We start from the raw sequence: 13,575 nt of genomic DNA on the forward strand, positions 1-13,575 counted from the left end.
GAAAGACAACCTATGGAATGGCAGAAAATATCTGCAAACAATGCAACCAACAAGGGATTAATTTCCAAAAGAAACAAACAGCTCATACAACTCAATATCGAAAAAACAAACAACCCAGTCAAAATGTGGGCAGAAGACCTAAATACACATTTCTCCAAAGAAGACATACAGATGGCCAACAGGCACTGGAAAACATGCTTGACATTGCTAATTATTAAGGAAATGCAAATCAAGACTACAATGAGGTACCACCTCATGCTAGTCAGAATGGCCATCATCAAAAAGTCTACAAATAATAAACGATGGAGAGGGTGTGGAGAAAAAGGAACCTTCCTACACTGTTGGTGGGAATGTAAATTGGTGCAGCCACATGGAGAACAGTATGGAGGTTCCTTAAAAAACTAAAAATAGAGTTACTACATGATCCAGCAATCCCACTCCTGGGCATATATCCAGAGAAAACTGTAATTTGAAAAGATACATGCACCCCAGTGTTCGTAGCAGCACTATTTACAATAGCCAAGACATGGAAGCAACCTAAATGTCCATTGACAGATGAGTGGATAAAGAGGATGTGGTTCATATATACAATGGAATATTACTCAGCCGTAAAAAGTAATGAAATAATGCCATTTGCAGCAACATGGATGGACCTAGAGATTATCATACTAAGTGAAGTAAGTCAGAAAGAGAAAGACAAATATCATATGATATCACTTATATGTGGAAACTAAAAAAAAAAAAAAATGATACAAATGAACTTATTTACAAAACAGAAATAGACTCACAGACATAGTAGACAAACTTATGGTTACCAAAGGGGAAAGAGAGGGAGGGATAAATTAGGAGTATGGGATTAACATAAACACACTACTATATATGAAATAGATAACCAACAAGTGTTTACTGTATAGCACAGGGAACTATATTCAATATTTTTAATAATCTATAATGGAAAAGAATCTGAAAAAGAATAGATTTATATATATATATACACACACACATACATATATACATATATATGTATAACTGAATCACTTTGCTGTAACCTGAAACTAACACAACATTGTAAATCAACTATACTTCAATTAAAACAGTAAATAGGGCTTCCCTGGTGGCGCAGTGGTTGAGAATCTGCCTGCCAATGCAGGGGACACGGGTTCGAGCCCTGGTCTGGGAAGATCCCACATGCCGCGGAGCAACTAAGCCCGTGCACCACAACTACTGAGCCTGCGCATCTGGAGCCTGTGCTCCGCAACAAGAGAGGCCGCGATAGTGAGAGGCCCGCACACCGCGATGAAGAGTGGCCCCCCTTTGCCACAACTAGAGGAAGCCCTTGCACAGAAACGAAGACCCAACACAGCCAAAAAATAAATAAATAAATAATTAAAAAAAAAAACAGTAAATAAATAAAGGAAAAAATTTCAAGCAGAAAAGAGTCAATACCAAATTTTTAAAAAAAAGTGCCAAAATTCCAGAGTCCTTCCCCAAGCATGGCCATGCCCTTGGGACAGAGAATCCTGATGGCTCCTGCCAACCTTTGTTTATTCATTCATCCACCAAATACTTGCTGAGCGCCTACCCCGGGCCAGGCCCTAGGCTGGGGCTGGGGCTGGGGCTGGGACTGCATTGGTGACCAAGAACAACACAGTTCTTGCTTTCACCGGTGATTTAGACAAAAACCAATAATTAAAGAAAAAAATAGCCACCACTGTCGTGGGCATACCAAGGGTGTGTTGTCTCTTTCTACCACTACTTGTGACACCAAACGTGTAGTCTTCCCACTCCAACAACAAGCAATTCTCTGACTCCCCAACACTGGATGTCCAACAATTCAATTCTGACACTAACTCTTGGAGTTAGCGCAGATCCCCACAGGTTTAGGGCTCAGTCCTACAAGACCCCGCCAACTGCAGACAACAATTGCAAATCTCAGTACTTCTGACCTACCAGCTATAAATTCAGGGGTTCCCATAACCCCCACCCCGGCTTCAATAATTTGCCAGAATGACTCACAGAACTCAGGAAAGCACTTTACTTGCATTTGCCGGTTTATTAGAAAGGACACAACTCAGGAACAGCCATTGGGAGGGATGTATAGGACAAGATATGGCTGGGAGGCCACCCTCCCAGCACCGCTATGTGTTCACCAACTCAGAAGCTCCCCAAACCCCACTGTTTAGGGATTTTTATCGAGGCTTCATTATGTAGGTATAATTGATTAAATCATTGACCATTGGTGATTAACTCAATCTCCAGCATCTCTCCTTCCCCGGAGACTGGCGGGGTGGGGTGGGGCATTGAAAGTTCCAACCCTCGAATTAAGGCTTGGTCTTCCTGGCAACAAGCCCCCATCTCGAAGCTATGTGTGGGCCCCCAGCCACAGACAAAAAAGACAGTCTTATCACTCAGCAGATTACAAGGATTTTTTTAGGAGCTCTGTGCCAGGAACCAGGGACAAAGACCAAATCTATACATTTTATTACACCATAAAGCGCAAAATCTTGGAGCTAAGAAAGCAAGGCCAGGAGCTTCTAATCCAGACTGGGGTGACTTCCCAAAAGACTGTGACATTGTAGTGAGACGAAAAGACACAGGAGCTGGACAGGTAAAGCGGGAAGGCCCTGGGGACTTCGGTAGCAGGAAGAGAGGGCAAGAAGGTTATTTAAGTTCAAAAAAGTTATAAGTTCATTAGAAGTGGTTGTGAGTATCCCGCTAGGTTTTCCTGCCCATTCCTACTGTGATGATCTGTCTCTCCAGCAGCACCCCCTGACCCCAGCCTGGAAGGTTCCCGAGGGCAGGGGACTAGTATAGTTTTGTTTTCTGTGGTTTGGGCTTCCTGCTGTGCCCCAGTGCTTAGATCACTGTGGACATTCAAAAATAAATATTGACGCGTAACCAAATCAGTGCATCCTGTGCGACCCAAACCCTCACACACCTGCCCACAGATCTCTCACCAGCACCCTGCCACAGAATGGGAAATTCTACCATTAAACATCACTCCTGGGAATTAAGAAATTCTCTTATGGAGAGCTAAGAAAACAGTAATACTCTCAAGTTACAAATGCCTGGGGCTTTACAGTTTATCAAGAGCTTTCCTTCATACCCTGTGAGTTATAGTTAAGGGAAGGGAAGCTTAGAGAGGTGAAGTAACTCAGAGTCATACCTCCAGGATTTGAACCCAGGTCTCTGGACTCCGGGTGGGGGCCTGTGGTGTTTCTTTCTGCAGAGTGAATGTGTGTGCATCTGACCAGCACCAGGCTCTGGGAGGCGGGCCCAATAGGCAGGCAGAGAAAGGGAGAGACGGAGGCTCAGTAGCTGGCACTCACTAAGCTGCCCAGCCAGCCTCGTGCTGAGCTATCCAGCCTGCTTCACACCCTCCTAGCAACCTCCCAGGGTAGCCCCGGACCAGGCACAGCACGGTCACAACCACCAGAGGGAGGCAGCAGGACAGGAGAGTACATGCAATGAGCTCAACCAGGGACAGCTGGGAGCCGAGGGCCTGACAGGCAGCGCCTTCAGTCTTCTGTGGTCCAGCCCCTCCAGGGGAGGAGAAAGGGGCCGGGCCACCCGTGAGAGGCCTAGGCCTGCAGCTAGAGACCAGGCCAGGCCGACTGTGCAGACACAGGACAGAGGTGAGTCAGGTGAACCGGGCCATGGGGCCGGGGAGGGGCTGGGAGACTCGTGAGGACTGCACCCTCCCCGCAACTCCTACCGACTCTGAGAGCTGCTTTCTTCCATTCGACCCCTATTTCCTAGACGCTACCTGTGAGCCAGGCCCTGTGCTAAGTGTGAGAGCCACAGCACGAATGTGGCAAAGATCCTGGCCCTCTTGGAGTTTACCTTTAAGTAGGTAGAGACAGCAATAAACAAAAACAGAGCAAATGAGCAAATTATGTTACGTTAAGTGAATGTAATGTTAAGTGAATGTAAGTGTATGTAATGTTAAGTGAAAAGAGAAAAAGTAGAGCAGAGTGAGGGGTCTGGGAATGCTGGGGGAAGGGGCTTGGGATTTTAAAGAGGGTGCTCAGGTGGGCCTCACTGAGAAGGTGGCACTGACGAGGACTTGCAGAGGTAGTGAGGGAGCCATGGGCACATCGGGGAAGGAGTGTTCCGGGCACAGCACACAGCCCTGGCCTCTAGAGGCTGGAGGGTGAGGGCCGAGGCCCGGGTGTTGGAGCACAGCAAGGATGCAGCAGCAGTTAGAGCGCAGGAGGGAGAGGCAGGAAGAGAGGAGACAGGCTAGAAGGCCTTGCAGGGATCCAGGGGGCAGAGGACAGGGGCTCCTTGAATGTGCCAGGCCCTTTGTCAGCATCCCACAGCCCTGTTGCCCACTTAGGGGTGTCGGTTTGTAAGCCTGTGGATGAATCCCATTTGCTATTGTACGTGTGGCTGCGTGACCTTACAAAGTCTCCTCTCTTCCCGAGGCTCCTGTCCTCTCTGTAAAATAGTTATAATAACAGCAGTGTAGCTGCTGGGCTGTGGTGAAGAAGAACAGGAATCAAAATAGTGGCCAGCTGCAGGCTCTTGGGACCCCACAAAAGCAGAGCTGGCCCCCCAGGCACTCAATGCCTTGGAAGAGGGACATTCGAGTGAATGAGGAATCATTCCTTATTGTCCACTCTAACAGCACCCAGTGGGGGCACCGAAGGCCTGCTCGGTTCCCCCAGGGGGCACTGCCGTAGGGAAGGCTTCTTAGAGGAGGTGGCCCTGGAGGCTGGGGCTCACTAGGAACACCAGGGGAAACAGTGGGGGCCGAGGGCAGGAGGAGAGGGAGAGGAGGCCTGGGTAGGCGCAGTGGGTGGATACAGGGCAAGGGGCGAGAGGTGGTGAGATGGCAGAGGGCGTGGACTCCACACAACAAACAGCCAGCCCCAAGGACCAGACTCCCAGCAGGGTACGAGGTCAACAATGTGGCTGCAGTCTAAGAGCTCACCCTGGCAGCCAGAAGAACAGATGAGAGGCACTGAGGCCAGGTGAGCGACGAAGGTGGCCTAGGTGGTAGCCAAGGGAATGGATGGAACAAATGGATCTGAGAGACTCGAGAAGTAGAACGGACTCTACCTGCTGGTCGCCGTGCTGTGGGGAAACAGGGGCTCTGAGAGGCTGAGGGTTTGCTGTGAAGGACGCAGGGCCCACCGTGGCTGTGGAGGACACACAGGGCTCCCGGGGGAACATGGCACAGGCAAGGGGCAAGCTTCCTCCCCTCAGCTCCGCAGTACCCCTCAAGGCTCATGGAAATGGGCCAAACGAGCCTGGGGCTTAGCCCCCCAGGTGCGGCTGTAGCATGGACAGAGCGTGTGTTCCGTGGCCGGACCCGGTCCAACTCCTGGCCAGCAGTAGCTGTGCAGCTAGAGGCCATGCACTTAACCTCTCTAACATGAATTTCTTCGTACGTCACCTTCACTGACTTTATGTGAGAATTTCCCCCAGGTAATCAGACCCTGTCCAAATCTTGGCTAGAACGTGCTGAACTACTGTTTACTGAAGAACAGTATGAAGTTACTGCGTGCCTGGTACACAGCCAAGGGCCACAGGGGAGAGTGCGGGGGTGGAGTGGCACACGAGCATTTAAGGGAGGTTGCTTTCCTCCAAAGAAGGCCTCAGCTGACACTCAGCCCTGGGCAGTTCCTCCTGCACACAGGTTCTTAGCACAGCCCAAGGCTCAGAGCACCCAGGCCAGAAGTCTCTCTTCTCGGACACCAGGCAGACCCGGGCTAGGATGGGCAGTCCAGTGCACCGAGTGTCAATGGGGGACACCTGGAGCAGGCAAGTGCACCCTGACATAGAGAGCGAGAGGCACATGCAGTCCTTCAACGTGGAAGAGCTCACCAACATCCTTGATGGAGGGGCCCAGAACACCGCACTCCGGAGGAAAGTCGGTAAGAGGAGGCTGGGGAATGGAGCATCTGCTTTGTGCCCATATGCTTTTCTTGGAAGAAGAGTCCCTCAACAGCAGTCCCACCTTCAAATAACAAACTCTGCTCTCAAAGTTCCACTATTAGAGATTCATTCTTTTGGACTATGAAGGCATCTTTAACATGTCAATATTCCCTGAGCCCATCTGAGGGATAGAAGAGTCCTAGGCAGCAGAAGACCTGGATGGAGTCCTTATTCTTCCACTGCACATAGCTTTGTAACCTTGGGCATGTCACTTTGCCACCTCTGGACCTCATTCATTGCATCTGTAAAATGACAGCAATGTCTGACTTCCTTTCCACATCCATGAGGCAAGTGGATGGGAAGATTCGAAGGTACCAGGAACCTCACCCAGGACTCTAAGCCCTCTGTTCTCTGTCCCTGACAGAAAGCATCATCCACAGTGACCCAGAGCTTAGCCTGAAGGATAATTATTTCATGACCCAGAATGAACGTTATGAAGCCGCCATTAAGAAGAAATTCCACATCCAGATGTTAGCACAGCGCCTGGGCTGGTCTGAAGACAGTCGTGAATTATATTATGCTAACAGGTGCTCACTCCCAGGGCAACCCCACCAGAGAGGAATTCACCTGGGACCCCCCAGAAAACCCAGCCCATGAGCTATTTTCCCCAACAAAGGTACTACTTGTTGGGAAACAAGGATATCAGGTGCCCCTTCCCTCCTGCACCCTGCCAGCCTGAGGGTACCTGGGTCCTTGTCTCCAATGGGCTGTTCAACCACTGTGTCTCTCCCCTGCAGAAGCCTCTCTGGAGATCTGGGCTTAGCGTTACAATTCGTCTTCCAGAAAGCCCTCAGGAGCCTGGGCTCAGAGGAGCAGATTGCCAAGTGGGACCCACTCTGCAACAAGTTACAGATCCTCGCGACATACGCCCAGACGGAACTGGGGCACGGTGAGCCAGGGCTGCTGCGTGCAGTGTACAGGTGTGCACTGCACAGTTCCAGAGGGCCCATTCACATCTCACGAGTCATAGATTTATATACTTAATATGAAGATGTTACAGCAGGTGGCAGTTAAAGGTCTCGAGGAGGGGGTGATTTTTTCTAATTTACACGAACATTATTGTATGAGCTAGTGGTGAGGCAAGGTGTTCCTTCTGGAAATGTCAGCCACCATTCCCTATCATGGGCTGGCCATGTGTCCCCCAAAGAGCCCCCCGGTGAAAGGAGAGAAATGCCTGTGAGTACAGCTGGGAGCCACCCCGACTCCATACCGCGCTGATGCCTGGCAGCTCCAGGCCCACCCAGACACTGCTCCCCCGGCGAGATTCCGACCCTGGCCCAGTGTCTAACTCCCCTCCTTGATGCCCAGGGACATATCTTCAGGGCCTGGAGACTGAAGCCACCTACGATGCAGCCACCCAGGAGTTTGTGGTGCACAGCCCCACGCTGACTGCCATCAAATGGTGGCCTGGGGACCGTGAGTATAGTATCCCTTCATCCCCCCAGCCCCCCGCCATCTGCCCCCAAGGAGAACAAAGCTGGACAGCAGAATAGCACTGACTTTGATGGCCAACAGACCTCAGATTGATTCCCTGTTCTAGGCTGGTGACCTTGGGCAAGTGAATACGTCTCCCTGAGCCCCAGGTCCTTATGTAGTAAAACAGGTGGGATATGAAGAATTTCATCAGTGAGTGGCTGAAAGGCCGCCAAGGGAACTTTGAAACAGCTGAGGAAACTGACCCAAACTTTGGGGGCTGACGGTCAAGGTCTCTCTCACATGCACACTGCCCCCACACCCTCCGCACACAGCACTCGCCACAGCCCCTGTTCCTCTCATCTCCCAAGTTAATGATTAAGCTTGCCACCAGCCAGCACACAGGGTACAGTCAATGAGAAAACCGTCCCTCCCTTCCCCTGCTCCAGACACTCAGAAAGGCTCAGGCCCACCCCCAGCGCCAATCAAGCCACTGGTGCCACACCACCCCCTGTGGCCACCAGGTGGAGGCCACACCCACTGCTCTTCCTAGAGTCTCAGTGATTTGCCAAGCCCCAAGGAGCAGGGTTCCGCCAGGGCCCTCTTCCTCTGATTTGAGAATACATCTCTGAGGACACATCTGTGGCACTTGGGGACACATTAGGTGAACACTTATATGGGAAAAAAAATACAACAAGTGTGAGGAGTCCAACTAAAGCAGAAAGAGAGAGAGGGAGAGGTGAGAGACAAGCAGAGAGGGAGAAAGATTGAGAGAAGGAGAGAGAAGTGGAGAGGCAGGCCAGAGAAATAAGAGAGCGATGCTCGGGGCCGGGAGGTGGGGCGTGGTGATCAATGACCACTGACAAAACTGCAGAAAAAAAGAAACCAGCCTTTGAAATCAGGCAGGGTTCAAATCCGGGCTCTGCCTCGTTCAGGCCAGTGACCTTGAGCACATCACTCCGTTCTCTGAGCCTCAGTTTCCTTTTCTGGAAAATGGGACTTCAGCATACCTGCCCTGCAAAGATTGGAAAGCACCAGCACAGGGGCGGTACCACCTGGATTTTGGTAAATGCTAGCTATCTGTATTCATATTATTAGGTTGATGGCAGAGAGAGTCATTAATAAGTTTTTGAGGACAAAAAAAAAAAAAAGCTTGTTTATTTCACAGTGCCCTTTGCAAGTCACTGCTAGATTTGTTTGGCTCTTTGGGGGTAGTTCCCCCTCTTTGTGAACAGGGACTTTTTGAGGTCTCAAAGGTGCCCGTCTGCTAGAGTGGGCAGCAATGCACACATCTCCCTATGACTTGGGACCCATGTTCTGACCACAGATCCTGACATACGTACCCCAGCAGCTATGATATAAAAATCCTGTCTCCTTGATTCCAAAGAAAATGACTCAAGAGCACACACTTCAGTCAGAAGACTGTAGTAGGACCAAGTTTTAAAAGATGCAGAGCTTTTCCAGATTGCTCCATTTGGGGTGATTTCATTAAAATCCATAGCCTTTGTCAAGCTTTGCCTTTGGAAGAAAGAGCAGCCAGAGGGCATAGAGGGCTTTCATCCCCTCAAGATCTCCATCAGCCTCCTTGAGCCTTCCCTAGCCCATGGGGATCCTGCCTGTGTATCGTAGGGTGGTTCCTATACAAACCTGACGTTTAGACAGAACCCCCTGTATCTCCAGCCACCAACCCAGCGCATTCTAGAGCCAGACACTCACATTAAAGCTCTTTGGATGGTTCCAGTCATTTCCAAGGACGAGTAAAGGCCTTATGAATCAAGGGGTATCCTGACCAAGCATCCCTTGGCTGCCCTGGTTGCTACCACCTCCGCTGCCCGGCCCCAACAAGCCAATCCAGTCCTCAAGCTTCTGAGCAGGCTGTTCTCTCTGCCTTGCATATCCTGTCCGTGCGGCTCCCCTAGAAAACACCCTTCGTCCTCCAGGCTCCTCGTGCATCCTCCCCTGACCCACACCTTCCAACGTAGTTCAAACCAAGCCCCATTCCAGCCTCACAGAGTGTCCTGCCCTTCCCATACCACCACACTGGTCCTCCTCACAGACTAGGCCCACACCCAGGGTCCTGATGGGGAAGGTTAGCCTGCCTGCTCTGTATATCAGGGATCATGCTGGGCTTCTCACCTCTCTACCCTCAGTGGGACGGTCAGCCACCCATGCCCTGGTCCAGGCCCAGCTGATCTGCTCAGGAGCCCAGCAGGGCATGCATGCCTTTATTGTGCCCATCCGGAGTCTCGAGGACCACAGCCCACTGCCAGGTAAGCTCATGCTGCTTCCTCAAGGACCCCTGCCAGGAGACCCCACCAGGCCTCCCTGTCCCAGGGCCCCAGAGGTCCATGGGAGAAACTGGGGCATGTCTCCCTTGGGCAGGGAGGGGTCCAGTTGTACAGACCTGGCGCTAACTGGCTGGATGACTATGAGCAAGATTCAGCACCTGACCTCAGCTTGGTCACCTGCAAACAGGTATAATAACCCCAATGTCACAGGCTGCTGGCAGGCTCAGATGAGCTGGAGTGTGGGTGTTGGTACCTAACATACAAGCACTCAACTGATGGACGTTCCTACCTCTATCTCCTCCTAGGAATCACCGTTGGAGACATTGGGCCCAAGATGGACTTTGACCACTCGGATAATGGCTTCCTGCAACTGGACCACGTGCGCGTCCCCAGGGAGAACATGCTGAGCCGCTTTGCACAGGTGGGGTCCCGGGGAGGCTGCAAGCCTGCACTGCCTGGAGAGGGGACAGAGGCACCCCGTAGGCTGCTGCTGCCTCTGGGTCCTTCTCTACAGAGCTGAGTTTGGGGCACCCCTCCCAGAGAGGCTCTGGTGTTCCACAGACCTGAGAAAAACCCCAGCTTAGGAGCTTTGTGATTTGGGGCCAGTCACTTGGCCTTTCCGAACCTCAGAGTTCTCATGGGTAAACGCTCACCTCATGGGGTGGCAGAGCAATCACGGGGTAGGGTGGCAAGGCAATCTGAGGAGAAGAGGAATGGGCTGAGGGTGACGTGCGTATCTACCTACAGCGCAGCCTGGACACAACCAATCCCTGAACAGCCAGCAGCCAAGTGCTGGAGGAAGTTCTGGAGGTCTCCGTTTTGCCAGGCATTACCATGGAAATGTGGGGCGCTGTGGATTGTGGGGAGGTCTGGGGTGTCACAGGAGAGGAGCAGTGAACCAAGACACCTGGGCAGTGGCTATTTAGCAACAAGCACAGGAGTGTTTCAGTTTTAACAATCAGCGTGGCCATACCAGCACATTCTGGCTGGCGGCTGGCTGTGTCTATCCCGGGTGAGCAGTTTGAGGACGGTGGTGCTTTCAGGGCATGGAGGACCACAGTTCTGGGTGTGGGGAAGGATGGGGAGCCCTGGCTCAGACCCACTGCCTGTCCTTGGTCTACCAGGTCTTGCCAGATGGTACCTACATCAAGCTCGGAACAGCAAAGAGCAACTACCTCAGCATGGTGGTGGTGCGGGTGGACATACTGTCAGACGAGGTCATACCACTGCTGCAGAAGGCCTGTGTCATTGCCATCCGCTACTCGGTCATACGCCGTCAATCCCGGCTCCGGCCCAGGCAAGGAGCGCCCCGAGGAGCCACTGCGGCCCGGGCTACCTCGATCCCACAGTGCCTACCCCCGGACACCAACCCTCCGCCAGAGTGGGGTGCTGGGAGCACACGTTACCCCCCCTTGCACACACATTCGCCTGGACCTGGCCCGTCTGGTCTGTGGGGTCTCTATCTGGCTGTCGCTAATCCAGGCTGACCAGCTGGCCCAACCTATGTCTGTCAGTGTCTGGCCCCATCAGGCTCTGTGTGATCTTGTGTCTCTGGCCCTGTACCACCAGATCTGACTCAGTCTGTCCAACAAACTCGGACTGTTTCAATCCAGTCACGGTATGGCTGTGACTGGCTGAGTGTATCTGGATTGGCTGGGCACCAAGCTGTGGGTGAATGTGGCTCCCGAGATTGTTCTATCAGGTGTGAGTGACTGTCTGGAAAAGCCCAGCTGTCACGTCAGACTGTATTTGGCTGAAGTTGATTCTGTCTGGTTGTGACTGCCAACATCTGACCACGGTATGTCCACGTCTACATCCATTTTGTTGTATGTGGTTCTGGCTAATAGGTCTACTCCATGGCACCAAAGGGCTCACTGTACCCTCTGCTTTAATGTGAGTATGTGTACACACGCATGTGCACGCACATACACACACACACACACACACAAGGTTATCAGATTCAGCAAACAAAAATACAGGACTGCCAGTTACATTTCAATTTTAGGTAAACAAATAATTTTTTAGGATAAATATGTCCCAAATGGGCACATATCCAGGATGCAGCAAACTGGAGCCTGGGCATATGGGGCCACAGCATGAGCACAGGGAGAGAGGGTGGGGCTGGACACAGCATAACTGACGGAACTCATGGTGCAGAGACAAGCTTTAACCTGGCAGTTCTTGCCCCAACTCTACTAAGTGCCCCTTGGCAAGTCCTTTGCCCTCTCTGGGCCTGTCTTCTCACTTGTAAAGGAAAGAGTGAGATCACCAGGACTGGAACTTGAGGATGTCTGGTTCAAGAGTCTGGTGGTATTCCACACCATGGGCTCAAGGATCCAGAGTTCCCTAACACAAAATGGACTGAGGGTCGAACACCAGGCAGACCTGGGGCCGCCCTCAGCTCAGCCACTTCCTAGCTGTGGGAGCTTAGATTAGCCACCCCACCTCTTTGTCCCTCAGCTGCCTCATCAACTACATGCGCGTGACAAAAACGCTCTTCCAGGGTGGTGTGAGGGCTGAAACGCAGTGACGCATGCCAGGCCCTCAGCCCAGGGTCCTTTACTGGCAAACCCAAATCACCCTCAGCCAGCCTGGCTTCAGAATCCCGGGCTGAGGGAGTCTTCTCTGGGGGACAGGAGAGCTGGGAAGGAGGTATTGCCAACGATATCCTGTCGGAGCCCAGTCTTCTGGGTTGCATAAGACTGGGATGGTTATAACAGTACATGCCCAGGTGAGGGGCTGCTGGCCCAGAGAAGAGACACCAGGTTTCTCCCCATCAGCCACGGGAGGCGTCTCACATTCACACTCTATTTCAATCCACAGATAGTTACCGAAGGCCCCTAACGCTGAACAGTCTCCAGCACTGAGAACACAGCAACGGACAAGGCGGGTGCAATCCCTACCTTGGAATTCCATCCAACCCAAGTTCACAGCCTCAGAGTTATCGATTAGGTTCCACATATTTCCCAGCACACAGCACATGCACCTGGACAGTGAAAGGTCAAGGTTCAAATAATCAGGGCTTCAGGGCCACAACCTCTCACCCAAAATCCTTGAGACCAGATCTGTTGGAATTCAGAACTTTCCAGATTTTTAGCAGGTTAATACGGTGCATATACTGTAAACCTCCACAAGGGGCAGCACCCATAAGCAGACATGTCAATATTTCTACAGTGAAATGTGTGGATATTCATGTTAGATGGAATTTTAAGATTATTACTAGCGTCACGTCAGTCTAGGTCAAATTTTGCAGTGAGCTATAAAAAACTGCGTTTTTAAGGCTTTTATGGCATTGGGGATATGGGAAGATGGATGTGGCAGGTAGCAAATCTTCTGCTTTTCTTCCCCTCAGTGACCCAGAGGCAAAAGTCCTGGACTACCAGACGCAGCAGCAGAAACTCTTTCCTCCGCTGGCGAAGGCCTATGCATTCCACTTCGTGGCAAACAGCCTCTTGGAATTCTTCCATCGCTCCTACAGTTCCATTTTGGACAGAGACTTCAGTCTCCTGCCTGAGGTACCTGCTTTCTCTTGGGGGCAGGAGCCCATGGCTGAAATGGTCCTCCCACTGGGAAGCAGCCCCAATCCTGCCCCCATGGGCTCTTTCCACTTTCTCCCTCTGCAGACTTCCAACATCCCAGATGAACTGTACCCTGACATATAAATCCACCTACATCTGGCCCCCAGGAAGCTCCAAACATGTTAGAGGAAATGATCACAGATAGTGTATAGAACACAGGTGCACAATCCCTGGTGTGTTTTTTTGTTTTTATAAATTTATTAATTTATTTATTTTTGGCTGCGTTGGGTCTTCGTTGCTGCGCGTGGGCTTTCTCTAGTTGCGGCAAGCGGGGGCTACTCTTCCTTGCAGTGCGCGGGCTTCTCATTGCAGTGGCTTCTCTTTTTTTTTTTTTTTTTTGAATTTTATTTTAT

The 13,575-nt window shown here is 51.4% G+C and overlaps 1 protein-coding gene across 5 annotated transcripts in view; it reads left to right on the forward strand.

Annotated features, from left to right (window-relative positions):
- The first annotated feature begins 3,512 nt into the window (after positions 1-3,512).
- Positions 3,513-13,575, forward strand: part of ACOX2 (acyl-CoA oxidase 2) — a 35,707-nt gene continuing 25,644 nt past the window's right edge. The window contains exons 1-9 of one of the 5 annotated variants that reach the window (XM_082344766.1): positions 3,513-3,635; positions 5,707-5,882; positions 6,308-6,470; positions 6,681-6,832; positions 7,252-7,359; positions 9,507-9,626; positions 9,950-10,065; positions 10,769-10,941; positions 12,997-13,159. In XM_082344766.1, coding sequence (XP_082200892.1) covers positions 5,723-5,882; positions 6,308-6,470; positions 6,681-6,832; positions 7,252-7,359; positions 9,507-9,626; positions 9,950-10,065; positions 10,769-10,941; positions 12,997-13,159 — 1,155 coding nt within the window. In that variant the 5' untranslated portion in view covers positions 3,513-3,635; positions 5,707-5,722. Of the gene's footprint in view, positions 3,636-5,628; positions 5,883-6,307; positions 6,471-6,680; positions 6,833-7,251; positions 7,360-9,506; positions 9,627-9,949; positions 10,066-10,768; positions 10,942-12,996; positions 13,160-13,575 lie in introns of those variants that run through there. The other 4 variants (XM_082344764.1, XM_082344765.1, XM_082344767.1 and 1 more) reach the window with 4 other exon arrangements.

Source organism: Balaenoptera borealis (assembly GCF_965194805.1).
Source record: "Balaenoptera borealis genome assembly, chromosome: 12".
NCBI lineage: Eukaryota > Metazoa > Chordata > Mammalia > Artiodactyla > Balaenopteridae > Balaenoptera > Balaenoptera borealis.